Source organism: Dasypus novemcinctus, chromosome 9 (genome assembly GCF_030445035.2).
Source record: "Dasypus novemcinctus isolate mDasNov1 chromosome 9, mDasNov1.1.hap2, whole genome shotgun sequence".
Taxonomy (NCBI): Eukaryota; Metazoa; Chordata; class Mammalia; order Cingulata; family Dasypodidae; genus Dasypus; species Dasypus novemcinctus.
In genome coordinates this window covers 121,486,640-121,510,837 of record NC_080681.1, presented here as the reverse complement: position 1 = coordinate 121,510,837, position 24,198 = coordinate 121,486,640, and the positions used below count along the sequence as shown (strand labels likewise).

Here is a 24,198-nt window from a genome sequence, read left to right as displayed (position 1 = left end):
CAAGGGCTGGCGGAGGACGCGGGAGGCGCACAGACTGGCGGCCACGGGTGCTCCAGGGCGCCAGGGCCCGGAGGCCGCCCCATCTGCAGGAAAACCGGGCCCCCGGCGGCGGCGGGGCGGGGCGGGCGGCGCGACACCGCCCCCGGGGCGGGCCCCGTGCGTGGCAGCGGGACTGGCGGCCCGTCGCGAACTTTCCACCCTGCGAGCCCCGCCGGGCGGCCGAGCGCTCCGGGACCGCGGCCATGCGGCCCCTGCTGCTCCTGGCCCCGCTGGGCTGCCTCCTCCTGGCCGAAGCGAAGGGCGACGGCGCGCCGGAGGGTGAGGGCGCCGCGCGGGAGGGGCCCGGGGACCGGAGGGCGGGCGGTGGGGGCCGCGCGTTCTGGGGGGTGGGCTGGGGGGTGGGTCTGGCGTCCGGCCACTGTCCACTCACTCTCTGGTGACTCGCACGAATCACTTCCTCCCTCGGGGCTGCCGTTCCCACGTCCGCGCGGCGGAGAGGAACGGAGGAACGGACTCATCAGCACAGCCCTGGCAAGGACTCCTGCGCGGGGAGCAGTGCCTGTGGGTCCCGCTCCAGGCTCGCAAGCACCCCAGGCCCTTGTGTTGTCCCCGTTTCCCAGCCGGACAGTGTGAAGCTGAGGTTGCGTCGGGGTTGAGCTTGTTCAGCATCACACAGCCTGTGCTGGTTCCAGAGCCCAGCTCAGAGCCCCTGGGGGTGTCACAGGGGAATGGTGTGGGGGGGGGGGGTAAAAGGGGGCGTTCAGGTGCGGGGCAGTTCTCACTGTGGTCCACCCAGTGCCCTGCGGGGCCGCTCTCTCCAGCTCACACTTGAGGAAACCGAAGCCCAGAGGGGAAGCGACTGCCCAGGGCTGTCGGGCTGGGAGGGGCGGGTCCCAGGCCCCCTGGACTCCTGGGTGTCCCTTCTACTACTTCCCCAGGGCAGGTTGCATTTCAGAGCGTGCCCCCTGTCCCCCGCCCCGTCTTGAGCCCACACTTAGCAGAGCCTGGGGGGGGAGGGGGCGGCAGACCCAGGACAGCCAGAGCCGAAGGACGCCAGATTGGTCACGTCCTCCATGGCTCTCCCTGCTCTCCATGGCCTGGAAATGGGGGAGCCTGGAGTGGGGTGGGGGGCTGGTACAGCAGAGGGGACCGGGCTCCATGACCCTCAGGCAATGGAAGGGATGGAAGCCACCGTTTCTGGAGCGCCTCCTCTGTGCCAGGCTGTGCCCAAGGCACATGGTTCCCCGGGGCACGGCCGGTGGGTGCTCAGTCCCCCGGAGGCTGCTCTTCCCACCTGCAAAATGGGGTGGGAAGGCATTACTCCTGGAACTGACACGAGGATTCCCTAGGAAGGGGCCTGTCGTGAGGCCGAAAGGACACTTTCTCTCCGGAAGCAGCGCTGCCAGCTTTCCTGGCATGTCTCAGCAGAGCAGTGGGACAGAGGAAAGAATCCAGCAAGGGACCTGCTGGGCGCAGGGCCGGGCTCCCGGTGTGTGTCCAGCAAAGGGCTCGCCGGCCGACCCAGGCCCCAGAGCCTTTCCCTTCTGGGGCTCTCTTCCCCTTGCTTTCCCCACTGTGACCCCTGCCCCCCACACCCTCCCAGAGGAAAACTAGATCTGTGCCGAGCCACCCATGCTGGAGCCAGAGGGGAGGCGGGGTGTGTGTGTGGGGGGTAACCAAATGGACCACAGGGTTCTGGGCATTCTGACCCCCAGCCCGAGGGGACGGCGGGGTGTTGCCACCACTGGTTGGAGTCATGGATTGGGAGTCAGACCCCTGCTCATTCTCTGAGCCCCCACCTCCCACCTCCCGGGGGGGGGTGAGGAGCTGTTGCCTGGGGACACTGGAGGAGCCTGCCCAGCCCTCACCTCTCAAACCCAGCTGAGGTGGGGCCCTCAGCCACCTGGACAGGAGGACAGAGGGGGAACGGTCGTCTTTCCCTTCAGCCGCCAGCTGACTGGCATCAGGGAGGGGGTTACTCCAGCAGCTCCCACAGAGGCCAACTCCTCCTTCCCCTGGCTGGGCCGGGACCCACGGTCCTGGGATGGTGCAGCTGCTGAGGGGTATTCAGTTGGGGCAGGCTCAGGGAGGGTGCTTTGTCGGTGTCCCCCTCCCTGCCACACACACAAGGTGGGGAAGGGGATTTACTGTGGAATGTTGGGGGCGTGAGTGGGAGGGCTGAAAGCAGCTTGTCCACCCCCTGGACCGAGTGCCTGTGGAGTTGGTGCAGGGAGAGAAAGAGGGACAGTTTTTATTTGTGGGGAGCTCCCGATTGGCAGGAGGCCGCAGAGCTCCTCACCTCAGTAGCCCCCAGTCCGTTGGGGAGACTGTGCCTTCTGCTCTCTGGGAGCCCCGTGGCTGGGGAAGAGCCATTGCCCCTGTTCAGGGGGGCGGGGGGAGGGCTCCAGACCAAAGTGGGAGACAAAAATCCACCATCAGCAAAGCACCATCCAACCCAGAGAGCTGAGAGTCGGGGTGCCCAGGGGTCCTTCTCCCCTTTGTAGAAGCTTCTGGCTGACCCATCAGCTCCCACCTTTCCCTGACAGACTTGGTTTGGCCTTGGACAGGGATAGAGCAGCTGGAGCTCGACAGCTGTGAGATCAGAAGCCTGGCGACACCAGGTGCACTTGGCTCTGAGTTCCAGGCCGTGCTGTTCCACAGCAGGAAACGGAAATGTCCCAGGAATTTGGGGGGGGGGGAGGCTCTGAGGAGGCCTGAGGCGTTAGAAATGAGCGGGCACCCAGCTCCGGGGTGCTGGGAATGCCTTTCTCCTGCTCCCTTGCAGAGCCCGTTCACAGCCTCCACTCAGGCCCAGAGGAAGGGGCTTCATTCTCACCTCCCCAGAGAGAAGATGCGGTTTGGGCACCTGCCCTGACACCCCAGGGGAGCAGGCCAGGCTGCATGCTGACCATCCACTGCCCCCCTGGCTGGAGTCGCTTCTCAGGGCGAGTCCTTAGCAGCTCTTAGGACCCCTGAGGCTGCAGGTGGCCACCTGGCCAGATCGCCTGGTAGGTCCTGTTCTCCCAGGAGCCTCCTCACCTGGCCTGCACCCACCTCCCAGCCCCCCCGGCGAGGCCTCTGCACCTCAGCCTCGTTCTCCATCCCAGAGCCCAGTGCAGTGTCCACCCTGCTCGCCTCCCCCTCTTGGGGGAGGTTTCCTGCAACAAGAGCCCACTCAGCCACCACGCCAGGCTCTATGCCAGCACCTGTGTGCACTCCTCAGTGCCCACAAGTCTCTGGAGGACGCTGTAAAAATGAGTCCCCTTTTACCGACGTGGACCCTGTGGCACAGCGAGGCTGAGTCCCGTGCCCAGCAATCTCTTTGCCACCTCACTGTGCTGTCTCCCACTGAAGCTGCAGCACAGGTTCATGCCATCTGGGGAAAGCATCGCTGGACTTTGGGCAGCAGGTCAGGAGGGCTAGGTGCCCTGGGCTACAGGCCCGATGTGGGCCCTGGCCTCAGCCCAGGGCCGGCTGAACCAGACAGTGCACAGGGGGGACTCCGGCGCCTGGAAACCAAATCCTCCACGTTGACACCCTGTGGGCTGCCCGGAGCTCTGGCCAGGTTTGTGAGTCCGGAGAAGACCTGCTACGTGAGGGGAGCTGGGTGTCCACACTGGGAAGGGCCAGGAGAAGGGGGCTGGAAGTGCTGGAGTCAGGCTGTGGCTGAGAGGGCCCGGCCTTCCAGGGTGCGGGGAAGTGTTGCGGTTCACACGGCCGCTGGGAATTCCCACACCTCCCCTTCTCGGCCTGAGGTTCTGTGGTGGTGCAGGCAGCATTGCCGAGCCTCAGTTCCTCAGCCTCAGTTCCTCACCCGTAGAAGGGGATAAAAATACCGCCTACTTCCCAGGGTTGCTTTGAACGTTAGGTACGATAATGAGTGTAACAGGCTCCGCGCAGTGCCTGGCAGCCTGCCCAGCCAGGGGCAGCTCTTACTAGAATGATCTCACATCGCTCCTTACGGCCAGGCAGTGCTCACCAGCAAAGAGATGAAACTCAGGGGGCTTCCTGGAAGGGGTGAATGGGGGCCCTTTAGAGGAGGGGTGAGTTTTGCAGACAGAACCAGGGAATGGGATATGGGCTGGCGCCGGGAGCAGGTGGCTGGGTTTCCGGAGGCGGCTTCCGTGGGTATTGAGAGGTGATGCCAGGGTCCGCCAGGGAGGGACCTGCCGTGAGTTCTGCTGTGAACCGCCTCCCAGGCCCTTGGAGCCTGGAGTCACGGCCCAGATGGTTTGGTGGGTTGCCAGTAGTTTCCAGACGTGGCAGGCACCAGACGTCACCTGGGAAAGAAAGATGGAAAGTCCAGATTCCTGGTCGGTCCCACACCTCTGGCCCTGGGACCCAGGGGTCTGGATTAGCCTCTCTTGGTGATGCTGATGTGCAGAAAGGTTTGGGACCCTCTGGGCTGGGTGATCTGGTGGAGTCCTCGGCCTCCGGGCCGAAGCTGCGTGGCCTGAGGGACCCAGGATTCGTGCAAGCACCTGGCTGCAGGCAGGAAACAGCAAGAGGCAGCTGAGCAGGAGGAGGGGGTGTGTGGGAAGGGTCTGCTGTGTTCCCGGCTTCCAGCCCAGCTAGACAAAGCTTTAGACAAATGGAGAAATGAGGCCCTTTTGGCAGTCGGCCTGGCCCCCGTCCCGGGGGGGCAGGGCAGAGGTTGAGAGAGCAGGTTCCGGGTCCAGGCTTCTTGCACCCACAGCCTGGGCTGCCACTTCTAGCTTCCTTGGTGAGGTTACCAGCTCTGAGCCCCTGGTTCCCACCCATAAAGTGGGAATCAGTACACACAAAGGGCTCGGAGCAGAGTCTGGCATACAGAAGGCGCTCAAAGCACCATTATTCCCACTGTTATTCAGAAGCTGGAACTTGAGAAAGGAGCCTTGAAATACACACCGGAGCGGGGATCTGGAATCACACACGCACACTCTGGCTTTTTTCCATCCATGAAATGTGACACTCTTCCTGTCCCCAGCAGCCCCCATCCCCTGGGGAAGGCTTAGCCATCCTGGCAGGAGTTGGGGGGCCCTTCCCCCTGCGTGAGCGGTGCCCACCCCTCGTCTTGGGCCCCAGGGTCGGGTCTGTCCTGTCCGCACTTGACCCGTGAAGCCACCCCTTCCTGCCAAGTTTTCCTCCAGGTCCCTGGGTCCCCACTCCCACGCCCAACTCTGGTGGCCTCTTCCTGCGGATTCCTACTGAGTCGCCTGGCGCCAGGCCCCTGCTCCGGAGCCAGTGCTGGAGGAACCACCCCCTCCACGCAGCAGGCCCCCTCTCCTATGACTCCCTGGAGAGCCTTTCCAGCCTGCCACTGTCCTGGCCACTGGGTGTGTGTGTTCCCACAGGAAAGAGTTAGGCCTGGTGCCCAGAGGGCTCAGGCTCACAGCACGACAAAGATGAGTGCTGCAGAGCGGGGTCCTGCCTCCAAGGCTCGCGAAGGACAGAGAGGGCAGGAGATATCCAGGAAGGCTTCATAGAGGTGGTGGCAGAGAAAGGGTGTCTGTGTTCGCTGGCTCTGGGACCTGGAGAAAAGGTCGGAAAGGGCAGGGAGAGGGAGAGGTGGTAAAAGGGGAGGAGCCCGGCAAGAGTCCCTCCCACGCCCTACCCCTCCCACCCCCAGGTTGGAGGAAGGCCTGCACAGCAGAGGGGTGAGGAAGTCAGCAGGCCCCATCAGGGAGGGCCTTGAGTGCCAGGGCCAGGCATTTGCCCCTCCCTAATCCACGCAGGAATAGTGCATAGCATGTGCACAAGAAAGATTTCATGGGCCTGAGCTCATTTCATCAGTCCAGCAGCCCTGGCAGGTAGGCACTCTTAGCCCCTTCGTACAAGGGGGAAGTTGAGTCTCAGAGAGGTCAAGAACTTGCCCCAGGTCCCACAGCTGGAAAGGAGCAGAGCTGGGGTTCTAAGCAGACAGGCCAGCTCCAGAACCGTCCCTTCTCAGAGAACACAGCTCACGATGGCCTGGGAAGGGCTTCCCCGAGGCTCCCAAGCCAGAGATACCACCCAGGGAGCTGATTCCAGCAGGTTCCATGGCAGAGGTGAAACCACACCGCAGAGCCCAAGGGAGGCTCCTCGTGAACAAGGCAGGAAAAGCTGCGCTGGGCAAAGGTCACCCCTGGGCTGACGGAGGGATCCCGGTTGGTTTCTACCCTGCTCGGTTGTGTCCCCCTGACATGCTGTGCTGGGAGACTCCCTGGCCATGTGAGGCTCAGTCAGCAAGTCGGGGCATCGGTGCGCGATGCCTGCCCCGGGTGCAGCGTGGATAGCGGTGCGTCGTGCTGCGTGCTTGCCGTCCCTGGACTAATAGCCAGTATTGGGCAGAGAGGTGCTCGTGGGGTCCCGGACACCCAGCAGGTCCTTCCCGCCCCCCCCACCACGGGAGGCCTGAGTCCCACGAAGCAAGGGGCAGGCACCTCTCCTGCCCTGGAGGAGAATCAGAGGCCCAGGCTGGGCCCAAGCTCTGTCGTAACCTGCTGGGTGACCCTAGGTGTGTGTCTCCCACCCTGGGCCCTGGGCCCCGGCCCCGCCTGTCGTGGGTTCACTGTTCCCAGTGCCCCGCTCCTCCCTGTCACCCCTCATTCTCCGTTCCTGGTACCCTCTCTGTCCCCAGACAACCTCCTGGTCCTCACAGTGGCCACCAAAGAGACGGAAGGGTTCCGACGCTTCAGGCGCTCGGCTCAGTTCTTCAACTATAAGGTCCAGGTAAGGGGCTCCCTGGGTGAGGCCGCGACAGCCGAGGGGCAGTGGGGGGAACCCAGGACCTGGAGCTACCTTCCCAAACTGCCAGGGCCTCCCAGCCCGACTTGGGGCCATGCGGAAGGCTCTGGAGGCTTGAGAGATGAAGATGAGTTAGGAAAAGGAAGAGGGGGCAGATGACGGCAAAGTTAGGAGGTGAACGAGAGGGAGGGTGCAGGAGAGACGAGGCTGGGGAGGTGTGTAGCAGTGTGCAAACAGGGCGTGTGACACTCTCCTGCGGGGCTGGTTTAGAGAGCAGGGCCTGGGATTCAGCATTTCACACATACCCCAGTGATTTGGGGATGGATGTGGTCGAAGACCTTGCCTGGGGTCCCCCGAGTGCAGTCCCTGGGGCTGAGCCCTGCAGGGAAACACTGCTCCATTCAGCTGAGGGTGCTGTGGCCTCCCTGTGTCAGGCACAACGTTAGATGCGAGGGATGGAGTGATGGGCGAGGTGGACCGTGCCACTGCCCATGTGGAGCTAGTGAGCTAGCGATGTAGTGGCATTAAGCCTGCGGGAGAGAGTATCAGCTCACATGAATGAGAGTTGAGGCAGAGGGTTGCTTCAGGCATAGCTGCATCCAGGAGTTGAAGCAGCATGGTGAGGGCTTTGGCTCTCCATTCCTAGGCCCTGTTTGTTTTCATTTGCAGATGTGCTCTCTCCACATAGTGGTGAGACGACCACCAGCCACAGGCTCCCTTGGCCCAGCTTTACAACTTCAGCAGAATAAGGCACCCTTGCCTTAGTTTTAACAGAAGGGTCCCAGGGAAGACTCTGATCGGCTGTGCTTGGTCACATGCTCAAGCCTGTGGAGGGGATGGAGCACTCTGATTGGCCAGGCAGGGTCACATGACCACGCCATGTGCCATCTGCACCTCCACCCTAGAAGAGGGAGGGGCAGAGGTGCTGGTCACACAGGAGCAGAGATGTTCACTTACCCAGGCAGGGGGGGATCTTTGCCAACGGCCTGTGTTCAGGGGCCTTTCTCTGCAGGCGCTCGGCCTCGGGGAGGACTGGAAAGGTGGGGAGAAGGCGGCGTCGGCAGGCGGGGGCCAGAAAGTCCGGCTGCTGAAGAGCGCTTTGGAGAAGCACGCAGACAAGGAAAACCTGGTCATTCTCTTCACAGACAGGTGGGTGGGTGGGCGGCTTCTTGGGCCGGACCCCTCAGCAGGGAGATGAAAGAATATTCTAAAGCGAGGCCTCCCTGAACGTCGGGGAGGAGGGAGCCACTCGAGCTAGAGGGCACCTCCAGTTTTAGGGGTCCATGGACCCCAGGATACGTCCCTCTGGGGTAGCCCATCCCACTCTTGGTGGAGAGATGAGGGTGACGGCCTGCCCAGGGGCCGTGAGCCAGGCCTTGGGTGGGGGTGACACAGGCATGGGTCAGGGAGGCCTCTGCCCAGGGTGGGGGTGGCAGCACGGCTGGCAGGGCCGGCGACGTGGGGCAGAGGGGGTTGTGGAGGGCCTCGGTCCCGGGCGCCTCCTGCCCGCCCCTCCCCTCGCCCCGCTCCACCTTCTCCCGGCTCCCCCACAGCTACGACGTGGTGTTTGCGTCGGGCCCCCGGGAGCTCCTGAAGAAGTTCCGGCAGGCGGGCGGCCAGGTGGTCTTCTCGGCCGAGGAGCTCATCTACCCTGACCGCAGGCTGGAGGCCAAGTACCCGGCGGTTTCCAACGGCAAGAGGTTCCTGGGTTCCGGAGGTACGAGACCTGGGTGTGGGGTGGGGGCGGGCGGAGCTCCAGGGGGTCCCCCCACTGCGTTTGCGAGGGTCCCTTGCTCGGCACCCCGGGGAACGGCTCGCGGGCCTCCGGCGTGCGATGTCCTGAGCAGAGCTGCTGGCTTTTCCTAACCCCTCCGCCTGCTCGCCCGGCAGGCTCCGGGCCCCGGCAGGCAGCCGCCCAGCTCGTGGGCAAAACGCGGGGAGCCCCTTCCAGCCCTCCCTGGGCCTTCTCCCCTGCTAGGCTGCGGGTGGAGCGCATCACTCCCCCGACGCCCACGCCGCTGCTGCCCTCTCGTCCGGGCCAGCGTCCTCACCCCACCACTCCGCCACGCTGCACCCTCAGACCCCTCAGGCCCTGGGCCTGGAGGCTAAGTGTCTGTTTCTTTGTGCCTCCCATAACCCCCCAGGCTTCATCGGTTATGCCCCCAACCTCAGCCAGCTGGTGGCCGAGTGGGAAGGCCAAGACAGTGACAGTGACCAGCTCTTTTACACCAAGATCTTCTTAGACCCAGAGAAGAGGGTAAGAGGCGTGGTGGGGTCGAGGCCAGGGGCCTGGGAACCCCAACTCTGGACCCCAGGGCCAGGCCGCACCCCTGGTTGGACACCAGTACCTGTTCTTTAATTTACTGGCTTGTTCTGCAGCTATTTCCTGAGAGCCTACTGTGTGTAGACACCGTGTCAGGTGTGGGGATAGGGCAGTGAACAGACAGTTGGGGTCTCTGCTGGACAGAGTGGGGGTCACAAGGAATGTACGTCCTTGTGTATGCCAGGTAGTCGCGACTGTGATGGAAGACACGGCCCTCCGTATCCTATTTGGGGGGGGACCCTTGGGGGACCAATGAGACATTGGATGACTGGGTCCCACAAGACAGGCCTTATAGCCTGTCTCGAGGCAGGGGTCATTGAGGGGAGCAGCAGGGGCGCAGCCCAGACCCAGCCAGACCCTTGAGGGTCAGGATTTCTGAACCTTGCCCTTCTCACTCTCCTCCTCCCCTTGCTGTGCTGTGTGACCTCAGATGAGTCACTTCCCCTCTCTGGGCCTCAGTTTTTATCATCCATAACCCGAAGGGCTCGTACAGTACAGACCGATCTGGTTAACTTGGTCCTTCCTTCCCCTTGGCCTTTGCCTCCAGTGGCATCATTGGCGAAAGCCCAGGTTCTGAGACATCAGAGTGAAGCTGCCCTGTTAGGGATGGGCCTGGAGCCTCGGGTGTCCCCTGGCCTAGGGCTCCATGAGACCCCGTTGAAACTTGCAGAGGGCATGTTGCCCAGTGGTTAAGAATAGGGACTTCAGGGCCAGGCTGCCTGAGTTCACATCCCAGCTTGGCCACTTTCTCGCTGTGTGACTTTGGGCAAGTTACCCAACCTCTCTGTGCCTTGGTTTTCTCATCTATGAAACAGAGATAACAGTAGTACTTTTCTTATAGGGATGTTGTGCGAATTAAGTTAATAAATGCATGTGAAATGGAACAACGACTGGCATATAGTAAAGTGCTAAGCAAGTGTTTTTTCCTGTTATGGTTGTTATCGTAGTTGGACGAGTGTTTCTTTAGGTTCCTTCCAGTTCTGAGAGTCCCTGATTCTTGGCTCCACTAGAACAGTAGAATCCAGGACTGGGCCTGGCATTCTCAGGACGCCCAGCTGCCTTGCTGAGGCAGGGGTAGAACAGGTGTGAGGAGAGGAAGTGGCAGAAGTGGGGCGCCGAGTCCCCCTGTGGGGTGATGGGGCCCCAGCTTGCTCCCAGGGCCTGCCCCTGCTCCAGCCTAGTGCCTTCTTTCCTGCAGAAACAGATCAATATCACCCTGGACCACCGCTGCCGGATCTTCCAGAACCTGGATGGAGCCTTGGGTGAGCAGCCCCCGCGGGGGCGTGGCAGGCGGGCTGAGGAGTTTCATCCTGAGATCAGGAAGGAGGGGAGGGGGCAGGCCTGAGTCCACAGCGGAAACGCAGGCTGCCCCTTCTCGGGCCATGGTGCTGGGAGGTTCCGGCCTCATCCGCAGCCCCCAGGGAGCCCCTGGTGTCCTGGGGCAGAGCGTGCGTCTCTGCCGAGGGGTGGGGAGCCCGGGCGGGGGAGGCGGCAGCTCAGCCTGCGAGGGGCCGGGTGGTGCCCGCGGCAGGCACCCAGCCTCCTGCCCGCACGCCAGGGCCTTCCAGGTGAGCCGCATCCGCTCCCTCGCCCGCCCTCCCACCTCCGGCTAGGGCTGGGGCCGGGGCTTGCCGGGAGTCGGACAACTTGGCAAGCCGAGGGACGGCTCGGCCCTCGAGGCCACGGACACCATCGTCCGGGGCTGGCGACGACGTGATGACTTGCCGCTGTCTTGCTGGGTGGCTCCGCGCAAGCCGTCCCCACCCCGGGCCTCAGTTTTCCATCCCCTGACTGCTGCGTGATTTGTGGGGTGAAGGGACCCTGGGGCTCCTCTCCCGGGAAGCGGCAGGAGCCTCGTCTGCTCCGTCTGTGGATTCTAGGGTCTGGGGTCCCCTGGGACTGGCTCCCCTCACATGGTCACCCCCCCCCCAAGCCCCCCTCCCACTGTCCTCAGCAAGGCCTCGGAGGAGAGAAGGGGCTAACAGTCAGACACCGCCGGGCCCAGCGGTGGGGTCGGAGAGCGGGGCTGGCCGGTCCGACATCGACGGGCAGGCTGCGGCTAGGACGGGGGTCTAGTTGCAGTCTTGAGGCAGAATTTGTTTTTCTCCAGGAAACCTTGGTTTTTGCCCTTACGGCCTTCAGCCGATCGCACGAGGCCCACCATGTTATCAGGGGACCCCCTGACTTAGTTAACCGAGGGTGGGTGCTAGTCCCAGCTGCACAGTCTCTCACGGCAACACCTAGACCAGTGGTTGAACCAACAGCTGGCCTTGCCCAGCTGACAGATGACACTAACCGCCACAGGCGCAGCACCCAGCGTGCCCCCTGCCTGTCCGTGGGGCTCCTCTGAGCCGTGGCTGCTGCTGAGAGGGCCTGGGTCTGCGCCCCCCACCCCGGCTTCCGGCTCCAGTGCCTAATCACAATGAGGGGTGGGGTGTCGTGGGTCCAGGGCTCACCCGGTGCCGGGCGCAGTGCCGAGTCGCAGTCAGGGTCCCCGCAGTCACCCCAAGAGGGGATTATCCCCATTTCCTGATTAGGAAACTGAGGCTCAGGGAGGTGACGCGGCTTGTCCCAGGCCATGCCCCGACGGCGGGCGGGGTGGGGGGGGCTGCACTCGGGCCTGACGCTGGCCGGCGCTGTGCTCTCTGACCCCCAGATGAGGTCGTGCTCAAGTTCGAAATGGGCCACGTGAGAGCGCGGAACCTGGCCTACGACACCCTCCCCGTCCTGATCCACGGCAACGGGCCCACCAAGGTAGGGGCGGAACCCCCTGCTGCTCCGTCGTCCTGCAGCTCCCCTTGGCTGGGGCCGCCCCTGGGCCCTGCTGCAAGCGGCCGCCTCTGACCCCCCATCTGTGGTCAGTGTGGTGCCCGCTTTCCTGCCGTGGCGGTCAGTGACGCCAGCCGTCACTGCTGGATGGCAGGACACGTCGGAGGCGGCTGCCCGGGTGTCCTCTCTCTGCCACCGCGGGCCTAGTCGGTCGGTCATTCTCTTCGAGACCCGCCCGAGGCGGCCCCGCGGCCTTGCCCCCCCGAGGAGTGGGAGAGGGGTGCTTTGAGCAGACCCACGGGGGGCCGTGGAGCTGTGACTCGGTGGGCCCAGCGGGGCTGGCAGTGGGCGGGGTGGGCCCAGCCTCTCCAGGCCCCGCGTCTCCCCGACAGCTGCAGCTGAACTACCTGGGCAACTACATCCCGCGCTTCTGGACCTTCGAGACAGGCTGCACCGTGTGTGACGAGGGCCTGCGCAGCCTCAGGGGCATCGGGGTGAGGCTCCCCGCCGGGCCCGGGGGCGCTCGGGGGTTCTGCCCCCGGGCTGGGGTAGGATGGCTCCTGGGGCAGGCCCAGTTGTCTGGTGGGAGGGGCAGCGCTTGCCGGCTCCCTGGGATTGCCCCCTCCCCGCCCAGGCGCCGTCTCCTGGAAGCCTTCTCAGGCTGGGCAGGCCGGGTTCCGGATTCTTCCGCCTGGCGTCAGGCATTCCCGCTGCTCGCCCCCTCCCACACCTGGTCTTCCCTCTCCTTGGCACATCCTCCCTCTTCCTTGCCAGCCCCTGCCTCTGCCCTCTGCAAACCCTGCCCAGGTCCCCAGGCCCAGGAGCCTTTCCCCGCCAAGGCTCCCTCAGGCCACCCCAGGGCTCGGCAGCGGGCACTGTGGGTGGGCGCTGCTGGACTCAGTGTCCCCCCCCCCCCGCGCAGGAAGAGGCTCTGCCCGCTGTCCTGGTGGGCATTTTCATCCACCAGCCCACGCCGTTCCTGTCGCTGTTCTTCCAGCGGCTGCTGCGTCTCCACTACCCCCGGAGACAGATGCGGCTTTTCATTCACAACGATGTGAGTAGCGGACACCCTGTGGGGCCGTCGTGGCTGGCCTTGAACCCCAAGTTCCCCCCTTTTGTTGGCTGTGTGACCTAGGAGCATTACTTGGTTTCTCTGTGCTTCAACGCTTTCATCTTTAAAATGAGGATTAATTATAGTGCCAACCAGGTAGAATTTCCACAGTGATTAAGTAAACTGACGTGTGAAGCACGGGGAAGAGAGCCTGGCGATGGAAGCACATAGCAGGTGCTCTCCGCTGTTGTCATTATCGTCGTTCTCTACCTGCCCCAGTTAGTCCTTCCTGATTTGCTCTGGGAGAGCGACACTGGCTCTCGTTGCTTGAGTATCCTGCTCAGCGTCCTAGCGCCCTCCCTTCCCCGCCTCTCCCTCCCAGCCAGGCAGTCCCTTTCGGCTTGTGCTTCCGTCAGACCCCCGACCTGGGGTGCCAGGCCCCCTCCAAATGCTACCTCTGCTCCAGGCTCTAGGCCTGGAGGGGCTTCTCAGCTGCTCCCTGGCGTTGCCTTCTTAGTTTCTTGGGCTGTTGGAACAAAATGCCCCAAACCAGGGCCCTCTTGTCTCGCGGTCCTGGAGGCCAGAAGTCCGACATGGAGGTGTCGCAGGCCCACGCGCCCTCCCCCGCGCCTCCCTCCTCTTCCCCCGCCGGCTGGGTGGCAGCTCCCCGGTGTCCTGCCCTCTCTGTCTGTCTCTGTCCAAGTTTCCTCTTCCTATGAGGACACTGGCCAAGCTGGACTAAAGGCCCAGCCTGCTGCCGTGACCTCGTTGCAATTCGCCTAATTCTGTCACAGCCCTGTTTCCAGAGGTCACGTTCTGAGGCCCTGGGATTAGGACTTCATCCTCTCTTTTGGGGAACCCAGTTCAATCCATAATGCCCACCCCCCCACATTCACTGATTCAGCTGTGCCACGTGGAAGCAGGAGGTGGGGTGAGGCCCTGCCTGGGGAGGCTCCCAGCATCCCCGAGACAACCCCACACAGCCACGATCGAGACTTGGCATTGAGAGAGAGTAGCCTTGAGGCAGCCATGAGCACCCCTAAAATACTGTGCTCTGGACGGGCAGGCTTGCCGACTCCTTACAGGGCCCAGGAGGGAGGTGCGAGTGTCCTCCCATTTTGCAAACGAGGAAACTGAGGCCGAGATAGATGGCGTGCCTCATTCAAGGGCAGGCAGCTGGTCGTAGCGGCGCTGCAGTTGGCTCCAAACCTTGAGTTTGGTGTTCAAGACCCCGCCCTTCCACCTCCCCGCGCGAGCCGCCCCGGCATGGACTGCTTTTCCCAGCATGGTCCAGAGATCATCAGGAGTGTTTTGTGACAAAGCAGATGGCCAGGCCACACCCCAGCCTGGCACAACCAGCATCTCTGAAAGTGGGGCCTGGGAAACGGTGGGTGCTGTTGCGGGGACAAAGGAAGGTGCCTAGGGGCCTGGCCCGGTCGGAGGGCGAGGGTTTGGCTGTGCTGGGCGGGGCTCTGCAGCGGGGGCTCCACCGCAGGCCGAGGTCCAGAGACAGGGAGGCAGATGGGCAGGGATGTGCCGGCGTGCAGGGGCAGCTGCGGGCAGCAGCTGTGGCCCCAGGGTGGACCCGTGCCCTCACCCCCCTGCCTGCCCCCCAGGAGCAGCACCACAAGGCCCAGGTGGAGCAGTTCCTGGCAGAGCACGGCGGCGAGTACCAGGCCGTGAAGCTCGTGGGGCCCGAGGTGCGGGTGGCGAACGCTGATGCCAGGAACATGGGCGCGTGAGTCGGGGATCCGGGGGCCACAGTCATCTCCCCCAGTGGGCAGGCCGAGGTGCCACGCCATCAGGAGCACCGGGCTGGGGGACAGCCCCCCAGTGCTGGTGGCCCCGGCCCCTTGGCCCTGGGCTGTGGCAAGGCTGGAGCTTGACCACAGACGTGGGTGAGCTGGGGAGGCACCCGGTGCGGCACCGGGAACCTGGGTGGGGAGGCTGCCCCTGGAGCCCAGCCCACCGACCGTGCCTGCTGCCTTGCAGAGACCTGTGCCGCCAGGACCGCAGCTGCACCTACTACCTCAGCGTGGATGCCGACGTGGCCCTGACCGAGCCCAACACCCTGCGGCTGCTGATTGAGCAGAACAAGTGAGGCCGCATGGGGGCCCGCGGGCGGGTGGGCTCTGCCCCGTCCTGGACCTGGGCCCGGGCCTGGGCGCCCCTCTTCGCTCCTCCTCCTTCTCCTTGGCTCCCCCATTACCCTGGACGGTGGGATTCCTGCCCTTGGCCCAGCCTGGCGGCTGTAGGTTCTGCTGGAGAATGGGTGCCCCCGCCCACCCGTTCCCATGCTGCCCCCGCCTGTCCCTGGCTGCCCTACGGGAGGGAGCCAGTCCCAGATGAGCCAAACGCACCTCCGGGCCAAGACCCTGGCCTGCTCCAGTGAGGTGCATGCCAGTTCCAGGGCACCCCTAGCCCGTGCCCCTCCCTGGCCTGCCCTCCCCTGTCCCGGCGGGCTGGGGCCTCCCACTGAAGTGCTCCCTCCTCAGGAACGTCATCGCCCCCTTGATGACCCGCCCCGGGAGGCTGTGGTCAAACTTCTGGGGGGCGCTGAGTGCAGATGGCTACTATGCCCGCTCAGAGGACTACGTGGACATCGTGCAGGGGCGGCGCGTGTGAGTGTCAGGACGGTGGGGCTGCCCTCACCCGTCCTCCTGGGCACCTCCCTGTCCAGTATTCCTGTCCTTGTGTCCTCACCATCTTGCTGAACATGAAGCAAGGACAACAGCCAGACACACAGAGGGACTTACTGTTATCCCAGGCTCATGTGCCCAGGGTGGGACACTCGAATCGGCACCAGCCCCTGAGGCTCCCCTCACCTCTCCCCCCAGCCCCTCCCATCGGTGACCCCTCCGTCTCTCTTTCTCAGTGGAGTCTGGAATGTTCCCTACATTTCGAACGTGTACCTGATCAAGGGCAGTGCCCTGCGGGCCGAGCTGCAGCAGAAGGACCTGTTCCACCACGGCAAGCTGGACCCCGACATGGCCTTCTGTGCCAACATTCGGCAGCAGGTCGGCCCCGGGCTGGGGGGTCACGGTAGCCCTGTGGACCCTCGCGGGTGGGAGACGGGGCCACAGGGGCCACTCAGGGGCTGCCAGGGTCGGACGGGGGCTCACGGGGTGGCTGGCCCCCGTGCTCTGTGGGAGCCAGCCCAAAGAGAAACTTCCACCTGAACCTAATCCAAGGAGCGTGCCCAGGAGCCAACGTACCCTGTGCCAGCCTGTATTTTTTTTTTAATTTATTTTTTTTTAATTTCTCTCCCCTTCCCCCCCACCCCCAGTTGTCTGTTCTCTGTGTCCATTAGCTGTGTGTTCTTCTGTGTCCACTTGTATTCTTGTCAGCGGCACCCGGAATCTGTGTCTCTTTTTGTTGCATCATCTTGCTGTGTCAGCTCTCTGTGTGTGCGGTGCCACTCCTGGGCAGGCTGCACTTGTCTGGTGCGGGGCGGCTCTCCTTACGGGGTGCACTCCTTGCACATGGGGCTCCCTTACACAAGGGACGCCTCTCTGTGGCACGGCACTCCATGCACATATCAGCACTGCGCTAACCACACAGCTCAGGAGGCCCTGGATTTGAACCCTGGGCCTCCCATGTGGTAGGCAGATGCTCTATCCGTTGAGCCAAATCTGCTCCCCCCAGTCTGTATTTCTTAGCGCTTTAGTTATTATTTTCGAAGGGATGGCATGCTGATGTTCTCCCTTGTGGTCCAAACGCCTTGAGATGGCATTCTTGTTTGTTTGCTTGTTGTTTTTCGCTCATTGTTTGTGCTCACTGTGTGCTTGCTGTTTTTGCTTGTTGCTGTTTTGCTCATGGTCTTCTTGTTGCCCTTTTTTTTTCTTTTAGGAGGCACTGGGAACTGAACCCAGTCCTCCTGTGTGGGAGGCTAGTGTTCAACTGCTCGAGCCACATCTACTCTCTTTGTTTTGGTTTTTGCTTGCTGTCTTGCTCGTTGTTTGTCTTTTTTAGGAGGAACGAAACTGAACTCATGTGGGAGGCAGGCACCGAACTGCTTGAGTCACACCCATATCCCTTCATTCTTTCATTCTTCATCCAGTCCACCCAGAAGCCTCCCCTGGCTACGTCCCCGGTGTCAGGCCTGGGCCGGGTGCTGGGGACATGGCGTTGACCCACATTTGGGCCCTGATCTGGTGACCTCAAATCCAGTGGGCCAGGGACTACCCCAAGGCCCCCTCCCCCTGGGCATGCTGCTCATCCGGCCTGCTCTCCCAGGACGTGTTCATGTTCTTGACCAACCGGCACACCTTTGGCCGCCTGCTCTCCCTGGACAGCTACCAGACCACGCACCTCCACAACGACCTCTGGGAGGTGTTCAGCAACCCCGAGGTGAGCGAGTGGGAGGCAGCGCCACCTAGTGGGCAGGCCCCGCCCTGCCAGCTGCTGACTGTTGAGCCGCTCGCCTTCCGGGGCCTTGGTTATCTCAGCTGTAAAACCAGGGAACTGCCCAGCCTGACTCGCCCCCGAGGGTGTGGCGAGGGTCAGAGGAGGTGGCAGCTGTGCCCCGATCCTGCTCGTCACCTGCACGCACAGACACGCAGGCAGACGCTGGCTCTGCGGGTGCCCCTCTGCCTCCCGAGCCTGCAGGTCCCCCCAGCAGGCCCAGGCGCACCCCCCCCCCCCCCCCCCCCGCCCTTTGGCGTGGCATGGTCACGCCCGCCGATGCACGGGGCTGGTGGGGAGCCCCTCTGGGAGCCTTCCGTGGAGTTCAGCAGTGGAGCCCAGCCGCCGCCCCTCCCCACAGGACTGGAAGGAGAAGTACATCCACGAGAACTACACCAAGGCCCTGGCGGGGAAGCTGGTGGAGACGGTGAGGGCCGCGGGGCTGGGGACAAAGCCCAGGGCTCGCCCCCACCTGCAGGGGCCGGGCGGGGCGGGGGTGAGGAGGGAGGCAGCCAGCTGGCGCGTGGGGGCACCTCGCTGCCTGCTCTGGCAGCACCCGCCCGAGGTGAAGGGAGTGGAGAGGGGGGTGGCCCCTGCCCGGCACATTCAGGCTAGAGCCTGCAGGGATGTCGGGAGCCGTGGGCCTGGCGGGAAGGAGGATGACGCTCCCGGATGTGGCGTCAACTGTAGCCCTGGCTTCTGGGCCGGGAGGCAGGAGTGGATGTTCTCTGACCCTGGATCTGTCTGCTTAGCCCTGGGAGGGCTACGCTCCCTCCAGGTCCTTCCCCGGTGCTGGCGCTGGAGATGGCGGGGCTCTGTGGCCTCTTCCCAGAAGGCCCCTCCAGAGCGTCTGTGTCCTCCCTTCAGCAGCTCGCTCCGCCTGCCCAGGGTGACAGGGCCCTGCCCTGTGAGGGCTGACAGGCCGGGGTGGGGGCCGGGGGCATGGGCCACACGGCGGCTCCTGCTGAGGGTTCAGGGCAGGGCGGTGGCCTCTGTGCCCGTGACCGAGCTTGCCCACGGCAGCCTTGCCCGGACGTGTACTGGTTCCCCATCTTCACGGAGGCGGCCTGCGACGAGCTGGTGGAGGAGATGGAGCACTACGGCCAGTGGTCCCTGGGCGATAACAAGGTGGGCCCTGGGGACGAGGTGGGGGCGACCCCACCACATCTCTAGACCTCCTCTGAGCGGTGCGGGCCAGGAAACACCTGCAGGCACTTGGGAGTGGAGGGAACCTGGGCAATTGGAGACAGTGGCGGTTCCGAGCTGCCGTCACCGCTGCGTGAGGTCGAGCTGCCCTAGCCTGAAGTCGCCGGGTTTGCGTCTCAGGGTTGCTTTCTAGAATGCTTTAGCTCCTTCCTCGGGCTTGTGTGGGGGGTGGGGAGGAGTTGGGAAGCGACATCAGTTCCCCACACCGGATCAGGGCAGCACGGGGGATGTGAGAGGCTGCTCTCTGGAGGAGGAACCCCCTCTCCGCTGGTGTCAGAAAGTTCCATTTTAAGGCCTTGGAGACACGGGGCCTGTGTGCCTCAGAGACTGGGCTGCCCTCTGCCCTGGGAACGGGACTGACCTGTGCTCCTGGTCAGCCCGCCTCCTCCGTGGGCTTTGGGGGCTGAGGTCACCCCCAGAACCCAGTAGCTGGGCTAGCCCCTGCATCCCGGGATCTGGCTAACCTTTGTGCCCCAAGGACCAGGCCAGCCCTGGGTGCCGGGGCCCGCTCACCACCGCCCTTCTGCGTTAATTTTCTCTCTTGTGTAACAAGCGACCACAAGCCGAGCGACTTAAAACAACGCTCATTTACTCGCTCACAGTTTGCGTGGACCAGGCATCTGGCGTGGCTTTAGCTGGGTCAGCTCAGGGTCGCACCAGGCAGCAGGGGAGGTGTCGGCCAGTGCTGGGGCCTCGGCTGAGGCTCGGGGTCCTCTTCCAAGCTCACGTGGTTGGTCATTTTCTGGCAGCTGCAGAACCCCCGGGGCTCCCTCCTTCCAGGCCAGCAGGAGGGAGACCTTCCTTTCAAGGGCTCACCTGAAGAGGCCGGGCCCCCCCAGAATACTGTCCCTGCTGATTACCTGCAAGTCAGCGGATGAGGCGCCTGGATTACGCCTGCAGAATCCCTTTGCTCTGGCCTTGTCAGAGTCACAGGCCTTGTCCGTTCTCCAGGGGAGGGGACGGTACTGGGTCTTCAGGCCAGGGGCAGGAGCCTTAGAATGCTGCCTTCCGCTCTCCCCCACCCTCCGGTCACTTCCAGGACACCCGCATCCAGGGCGGCTACGAGAACGTGCCGACCATCGACATCCACATGAACCAGATCAGCTTCGAGCGGGAGTGGCACAAGTTCCTGGTGGAGTACATCGCCCCCATGACGGAGAAGCTGTACCCCGGCTACTACACCCGGGTGGGCCGGCCTGAGGGTGCAGCCGGGATGAGGGTGGGGGACGACTGGCTCGGGGCGGGGTGCATGAGGCATTCCTGGATGGGTGCCCCCCACCCGGTAGGGCCTCAGGAAGGGTCTGGGCTGGGGAAGGCCGCTCTGCCTCCAGCCTCTGAGCTCACCCTCTCTTGGACTCCTTCCTCCCTGTCCTTCAGCCACCTCAGTGGCTCCCCACCAGCCCAGCAAACATAGGCCTCCCAGTTAGCTGGCCGCCTCGCCCACTCCCTCCCTCAGTTTCTCCCTTGCTCCGTCACTTACGACTCTGTTGGCCTCCTTGACTTCCTTCCTCTTTTAGTCACTTTCTCAAGCCACACTTTTCTCCAAACATCACCCTAGGGGCACCTGGACCTGTCCTCAGGAGGTGCCAGTCTAGACAACGGACCAAAAAGGGTTATGAGGATTAAATTCCCCCTTCCCTCCCTCCCACCCATCCATCCGGCTATCCTGCTTTCCTCTGTCCCTCTCTCCTTCCCTCCTGACGTTTTTGTTGACAACCTTCTCTATACTGGACTGTTCGGGCACTGGAGGACACAGTGTTGAACAAATGTGCCCTTGGGGAGCCAAAATCACGGCAGATGAGTCGAGGGGCCCCTCTGTCCACACCACCGCACCTGGCCTTGGGTGGCTTCTTTCCGTTCACGTGGTCCCCTTTCTGTGGCACAGGCCCAGTTCGACCTGGCCTTTGTTGTCCGCTACAAGCCTGATGAGCAGCCGTCGCTGATGCCGCACCACGACGCCTCCACCTTCACCATCAACATCGCCCTGAACCGAGTGGGGGTGGATTACGAGGTGAGCAGGGGCAGGCGGGAGGGCGGGCTGGCCGGCCAGCAGCTGGCAGGGTGGGTGCCGCCTGGTCAGCGGCTTACAGCTGGATGAGGCCCAGGCCCGGGGTCCAGCAGTGCCAGGGAGGCAGGGCGCCAGGCCCGCAGGGAGGGCTCCCTGGAAGGGGTGGTCTCAAGACACTCCTGGGCAGGAGGGAGGGTCTTCTCTGAGGCGGTAGAGCTGGGCGTGAGGAAGTCTGCGGCCAGGATGCCTGGATCCCGGTCCCAGCCCGTCCTTCCCAGCTCTGTGGCCTCAGGCACGTGCCGTGGCCTCTCCCAGCCTCGGTTTCCTCACATGTAGGATGGGAAGAATGACAGTGTTCTTCGTAAAGTTTTGAGAATTAAGCGAGAGAATCCAGCTCCTTGCTTACACAGACCTGAAACAAGTCCTCAAGGAACGATGGCTCTTTGTAATGAGAATTTTAGGGTTTTCATTATTATTGGAAGGAAGAAGGCTGTTTTGGGAGTGGCAGGGAAGGCGTTGGTCTGGGATGGGCCACAGGCTGTGGCTGGAGGGGAAAGCTGAGGAAACCAGGAGGAGGTGAGCATAGGGGAAGGAGCAGTTCTGGGGGCCGCAGGTGTCATCAGCGAGGAAGCCACCACAGGTTCCTTTTCCCCATACGCTACACTCTTAAGACTCTTTTTTTGGACTTAGCCCTTGGCTAGGCCCTATAAAGGATGCTCATAAAAACAGCTAGACTTTTTGAGACTTTACAATGTACCAGACACTGCCCTAAGCCAGAGGTTCTTAACGGGGCGATTCCGCTCACCGCGCCCCCCTCCCTGGAACACTGGCAGTGCCTGGCAGCATTTTCAGTTTTCACAACTGTGGGGGTGCTATTGGCATCCAGTAGGTAGAGGCCAGGGCTGCCCAGGACAGCCCCCCATGCAGAGAATTACCTGGCCCCAAACGTCAGTAGTGCCAAGATGGAGAAGCCTTGCCTTGGCTACGCTCTTACTGGAATCACCTCACTTAATTCTCACAAGCTCGTGCACTTTGTTCCACATTTTACAGATGGGAAAATTGCCTGAGGTTGGTCCCAGAGTTAGTAAATGGTGAAGCCAACATTTGCCCTTGGTGGCCTCACCCCCAGCCTGCTTTGCTGAGGCTCTACCTATGGCAGCTTATGGCTTTTGCTTCACAAGGCATCCCCAGGCAGGCTGTGCTGAGGGACGCTGGGCTATGGCTGCTCAGTGGGAGAATATGGGGGTGGTGACAGGGGAAGGCCCTGCTTCCTGCTAGGGAGCTGACGCTTCCTGCTGGGGAGCTGACACTTCCTGCTGGGGAGCTGACGCTTCCTGCTGGGGAGCTGACACTTCCTGTTGGGGAGCTGATGCTTCCTGCTGGGAGCTGATGCTTCTTCTTGGGAAGCTGATGCTTCCTGCCAGGGAGCTGACACTTCCTGTTGGGAGCTGACGCTTCCTGCCAGGTTGAAACTTCCTGTTGGGAAACTGACACTTCCTCTTCGGGAGCTGACACTTCCTGCCAGGTTGCTGAAGCTTCCTGTTGGGGAACTGACAATTTCTGTCTTGCAGGGTGGGGGCTGCCGGTTCCTGCGTTACAACTGCTCCGTACGTGCCCCACGGAAGGGTTGGACCCTCATGCACCCTGGGCGGCTCACGCATTACCACGAAGGCCTCCCCACCACCAAGGGCACCCGCTACATCGCCGTCTCCTTCGTCGACCCCTAACTGTGCAGGCCTGGCTACCTCGGACCTTTCCTTTTCACCAAGAACCACTGCTCACAGTTTCTGGGACCTTGGAGAACCAGGGAACCCGGTCCAGCCTCCAGGCCCTCGACTTCCTGTTGCTCTTGGAGCCGCCAGTCGGAGAGATTGGGCACACGGGCCACAGGCGGAGCAGATCTTCTTGGCTGGGGCTTTCCCTGGTGCTCTGGCCTCAGCCTCTGGAGATTCTGATCACTTCACTAATTTGTAGTCACATGTCCTCCCCAGTCTGTCTTCCTGAAAAACTGTGTTCCCTCCCTCTACTTCTTCCATGGGCCGAGACTTGAGCAGCGCGGGGGCTTACCTGGGCTTCCCAGAGAGACTCCGGGGAAGAGATGCCCTGACTCAGAGCTTCTCCCAGGCAGAGCCACAGCCCCAGGGACTCCCATGCTTCAGGGTAGACACAGAGGCCTAGCGTCGATTCACATCCCCACCCTGAACCTGGGACTGCTGAAGCTCCCATTCTCCATGGCTCCTGGAGTGCGGGCAGAACATACCCTGGAGATGGTGACTCAGAAAACCTGCTGGGAAATGACAAAGGCGTCTATGCCACAGCTCAGTCCTCTACAACCCTTGATGTGGGCGGAGGGGAGAAGTATCTGCACAGTGCACAAGGTCACCCTGTCCTGGATGCCTCCGGGGAGAGGGACAGTCACAAGCAGGAGAATTTCTATTAAAGGTCATTGAAACCACTGAGTGGGAGATATTTGGGGTGGGGTGGGGGGTGTCCGTGTGAGCAGCTGCGGGGAGATGTTTTAAAAGCCCGTGGTCTGCGTGCCCTGGAGGCAGAGGCGGTGTTAGGAGCCTGGCCGAACTTCTTGGTTTCCCAAACCCAGCCACATGTGACGTGTCACTTTTTATGTATTCCATAAACCCTTACCATGAGCCAGGAATCGGTAGCTGAGGGCACACTTCCACATCCTTCCAGACCTACATCAGGCGTCACCTCCTCTCTGAAGCCTTTACTGACCAGCCTTCCTGCAGATGTGAACAGGGAGAAGTCCCGGTACTCTGGTGACACCCACCATACCCTGAACAGACTCTTCTCTTAGCACTGATAACAATTCAGGGCACTAATAGTAAGCGAACATCTATGCATCCCTTGCTGTGAGCCAGGCACTGCATCTCAGTCACTCAGCACACACCACTCTGGAGTAGGGGTAGTGATTTTCTTTTTTACAGATAAAAAAACAGAGGTTCGGAGAGGTCAAGTAACTTTCCTAAGGTCACAGCAAGTAGGTGGTAGAGTGGGAGTTTTGAATCTGATTCCAGCTTTTGAAGAAGTCTGGTCCCTCTCCTTGAGTCACCTGTATGCATCGGTGAGGAGAGAAAACCGTAAGCCGTTCACTGTGGACCAATGGGATAAGTGGCACAATGCCTGTAAGAACAAAGTGGGATGGAGGCTGGGGGAGGAAGCAGCCGGCTTCCTATCACACTGCTCAGTCTTGGGTGATTTTGCCCCCAGGGGGCCTTGGGTAATGTCTGGAGACATTTTTCATTGCCACAACTGGGGCAGGTGCCACTGGCTGCCAGTGGGCAGAGGTCAGGGATGCTGCTAAGCATCTGAGTGCACAGGTGGGTCCCCACCACACAGGAGCACCCAGCCCAGGATGGCAGTGGTCCCGAGGTTGAAAAACCTGGAGAGCAGCTGCCGTTTAAAGTAGGCAGTAGAGGATGGGGAGGTTTCCAACAGGCAGGGAGATTCCAGGTGAGAGGACTGGAGTCTGAGCCTCACAAGGCACAGGTGGGATCAGATGAGGCAGCCTGGCTGGGGGGAGTGGAGAGGAGGGGTCACATTGGCAAGGCCTGTTTTCCCAGGTGAAGGAGAGTTAGGACTTTATCCAGGAGGCAGTTGGAGTCCTTCAGGGGTTGTGCGTATGTGTTAAAGATTTTTAACTTTATTGTTTTGTTTTTTAATCGGCCCACTAAATTGAAACTGCACAAATCGTGATCTCTCTCCCATCCCTCA

General features: G+C 62.3%; 1 protein-coding gene across 1 annotated transcript; it reads left to right on the top strand.

Moving 5' to 3' along the window:
* The first annotated feature begins 138 nt into the window (after positions 1–138).
* On the top strand, positions 139–22,921 carry PLOD1 (procollagen-lysine,2-oxoglutarate 5-dioxygenase 1). Its single transcript, XM_004482523.5, has 19 exons — positions 139–318; positions 6,599–6,690; positions 7,718–7,854; positions 8,259–8,422; positions 8,850–8,962; positions 10,227–10,290; positions 11,685–11,782; positions 12,190–12,291; positions 12,720–12,851; positions 14,465–14,586; positions 14,841–14,945; positions 15,344–15,469; positions 15,724–15,865; positions 17,085–17,198; positions 17,614–17,679; positions 18,276–18,380; positions 19,498–19,644; positions 20,344–20,469; positions 22,038–22,921. Exons 1-19 carry the CDS (start codon positions 243–245, stop codon positions 22,191–22,193), a joined length of 2,187 nt encoding a protein of 728 aa, XP_004482580.2. The 5' UTR covers positions 139–242; the 3' UTR covers positions 22,194–22,921.
* Positions 22,922–24,198: the final 1,277 nt, after the last annotated feature.

What these genes read in the sequence shown, in the direction of transcription:
- PLOD1 (XM_004482523.5), top strand. Translation starts at nt 243, where the DNA reads ATGCGGCCCCTGCTGCTCCTGGCCCCGCTGGGCTGCCTCCTCCTGGCC. An exon ending in GGGCGACGGCGCGCCGGAGG is followed by an intron (nt 319 to 6,598) that starts GTGAGGGCGCCG and finishes CTCTGTCCCCAG; the next exon opens with ACAACCTCCTGGTCCTCACA. An exon ending in CTGCTGATTGAGCAGAACAA is followed by an intron (nt 14,946 to 15,343) that starts GTGAGGCCGCAT and finishes CTCCCTCCTCAG; the next exon opens with GAACGTCATCGCCCCCTTGA.